The 2,711-nt window shown below is 37.4% G+C and overlaps 1 protein-coding gene across 2 annotated transcripts in view; it reads right to left on the bottom strand.

Moving 5' to 3' along the window:
- cfap77 (cilia and flagella associated protein 77) overlaps positions 1-2,711 on the bottom strand; it is an 8,301-nt gene that overhangs the window by 4,202 nt on the left and 1,388 nt on the right. The window contains exons 1-3 of one of the 2 annotated variants that reach the window (XM_014022808.1): positions 2,268-2,439; positions 1,761-1,836; positions 173-275 (exon numbers count right to left, since the gene is read on the bottom strand). In XM_014022808.1, coding sequence (XP_013878262.1) covers positions 173-275; positions 1,761-1,835 — 178 coding nt within the window. In that variant the 5' untranslated portion in view covers position 1,836; positions 2,268-2,439. Of the gene's footprint in view, positions 1-172; positions 276-1,760; positions 1,837-2,267; positions 2,440-2,711 lie in introns of those variants that run through there. The other variant, XM_014022807.1, reaches the window with a different exon arrangement.

The raw sequence follows: 2,711 nt of genomic DNA on the forward strand, positions 1-2,711 counted from the left end.
ACACACACACACACACACACACACAGCCTCTCATCTATAATAATAATATAAAGAGGTAATATTATCTGGTCTTCGGCTGTTATCAGCTGAATGTTCTCCGTCTTTAGCTGTGATCTGGTGTAAATCTTGTTGTTTATTGTTGTTTTTGTTGGTTGTGGTGGGCGGAGCTTACCCTGAGCCACGCCTCCGTTGCTGACAGAGTTGATGCTGGTTCCGTAGGTGAAATCTGGACCAGGTAGGGTCAGGCCTCTGGTCCGGGCCTTCCCGAGCGGAGCCTGGACAGAGGATAGGATGAAGAACCATCCTCCTCATCCTCTTCAACAGCTGAATGTTCGAAGCTAACGATGAGTCAGCATTTTATCATAGTATAATGTTTTTAGTTCCTTACAAAAACTACTTTTAAAAATCTGTTTCATCTAAAAGATCTACGCTACTTTTAGCTTTTAGTGTTAGTGCTAATATACTGAGCTACCTGCTGGCACTTTTAACTTTTAGCTACTGTTTTGCTACTTTTGGGTCTGATCTACATTTTTCTGAAATTAGCATGTCTTGTTAATTTCAGTTAATTTTTTCGAATTTTAATATAGTTTTTATAAATGTAGCTTTATCTTTTCTGCTGCACTTAGCTTCCAGCTACTGTTCTGTTTGTTACTTTTAACTCAAGGCTACTGTTCAGCTGATGTTAGCTTCTAGTTACTGTTCTGCTGCTCCTATCTTCTAGCTATTGAGTTTAGTTTTTAGCTACTGTTTCTAACTTTTAGCTATTGATTTTAGCTTTTAGCTACTGTTCTGCTGCTCCTAACTTCCAGCTGTTGATTTTAGCTTTTAGCTACTGTTCTGCTGCTCCTAACTTCCAGCTGTTGATTTTAGCTTTTAGCTACTGTTCTGCTGCTCCTAACTTCTAGCTATTGATTTTAGTTTTTAGCTACGGTTTCTAACTTCTAGCTATTGATTTTAGCTTTTAGCTAATGTTCTGCTGCTCCTAACTTCCAGCTGTTGATTTTAGCTTTTAGCTACTGTTCTGCTGCTCCTAACTTCCAGCTGTTGATTTTAGCTTTTAGCTACTGTTCTGCTACTCTTTACTTCTAGCTGTTGATTTTAGCTTTTAGCTACTGTTCCTAACTTCTAGCTATTGATTTTAGCTTTTAGCTACCGTTTTGTTGTTCCTGACTTCTAGCTATTCATTTTAGCTTTTAGCTACTGTTCTGCTCTTCCTAACTTCTAGCTATTGATTTTAGCTTTTAGCTACTGTTCCTAGCTTCTATCTATTGGTTTTAGCTTTTAGCTACTGTTCTCCTAACTTCTAGCTATTGATTTTAGCTTTCAGCTACTGTTCTGCTAACTTCTAGCTATTGATTTTAGCTTTTAGCTACTTTTCCTAACTTCTAGCTATTGATTTTAGCTTTTAGCTACTGTTCTGCTAACTTCTAGCCTTTGATTTTAGCTTTTAGCTACTTTTCCTAACTTCTAGCTATTGATTTTAGCTTTTAGCTACTGTTCTGCTAACTTCTAGCCATTGATTTTAGCTTTTAGCTACTTTTCCTAACTTCTAGCTATTGATTTTAGCTTTTAGCTACTGTTCCTAACTTCTAGCTATTGATTTTAGCTTTTAGCTACTGTACTGTTCATTTTGAAAACATGAATTTTCAGCTCTTTTGTGTTTGATGTTTCTGGTTCTGGTTCTGGTTCTGGTTCTGATCAGATGAACTGACTCTCTGACTGGGTCCAATCAGGACCTGATGCCTTCAGGTGTCACTCACCTTGATGAGCAGCGGGTCTTTCCGCATGGACTCTCTGACCACGCCCAATCGTGGTGACGTCATGCTTTCTTTCATTCTGAGGATGAGGAGGAGATGAAGGTGATGAAGGCAGCAGCTGATTCTGATCTCTGCCTTTGTAACAAGTATTAAACGCAATCAGAGGGTGAGATCTCGCGAGATCACAATAATAATGTTATTTTGAAGGTTTACACAACAACAACAACAACAACACAACAACAACAACAACTCGGTGATTTCTGATCAACATATTATCTCATTTAAATCTCCTGTGCGGCAGACAGAGGGCGATAATTATTCCTTTGAAAAATAACAGGTCTTAATGTTAGCAGCCCTTCTGACTAACATGATTTATTACTTATTTCACTGTTTTGATTGTAAACAAAGTGTCGCTCTTCAGTGTTTGTGATGTTTGTTATTCAAATAAAGTTGGATTAAAAATACGACCCGGTTAAATAAATAATACCACCGAAACTAAGAAAAACTCACCTGAGTCGTTGTTTTTCTTCCCCTTTAGGTTTAAGCCAGTTTGTCTCTATGGCAACCAGACGCTGAGTGACGCTACGGAAGCCGCTGCGTTCAGAGCACCGGAAACAACCCGCTGCGCGTTTTAAGATTCTTCAATTTGTGATTTTAGGACAAATTCATTCGTTTCCTTAGACCCCACAGCGCTGACATGGGTTAAAAATATATTTAAAAAATACAAAAAGTTAATAAATGAAGCTAATTTACCATCTGATTGAGAAATTTACTATATTTTACTGGAAATTAGAAATCCAGCCTGAAAGCAAAAATCTCAACAACAGAGTGAAAGTGGGGGGAAAAAACTGTAGGGATAAAAGAGAAATTTCAGCTTGCTTATTTATTTATTTATCTATCTATCTATCTATCTATCTATCTATCTATCTATCTATCTATCTATCTATCTATCTA

This window comes from Austrofundulus limnaeus, unplaced genomic scaffold (assembly GCF_001266775.1).
Source record: "Austrofundulus limnaeus strain Quisiro unplaced genomic scaffold, Austrofundulus_limnaeus-1.0 Scaffold343, whole genome shotgun sequence".
NCBI lineage: Eukaryota > Metazoa > Chordata > Actinopteri > Cyprinodontiformes > Rivulidae > Austrofundulus > Austrofundulus limnaeus.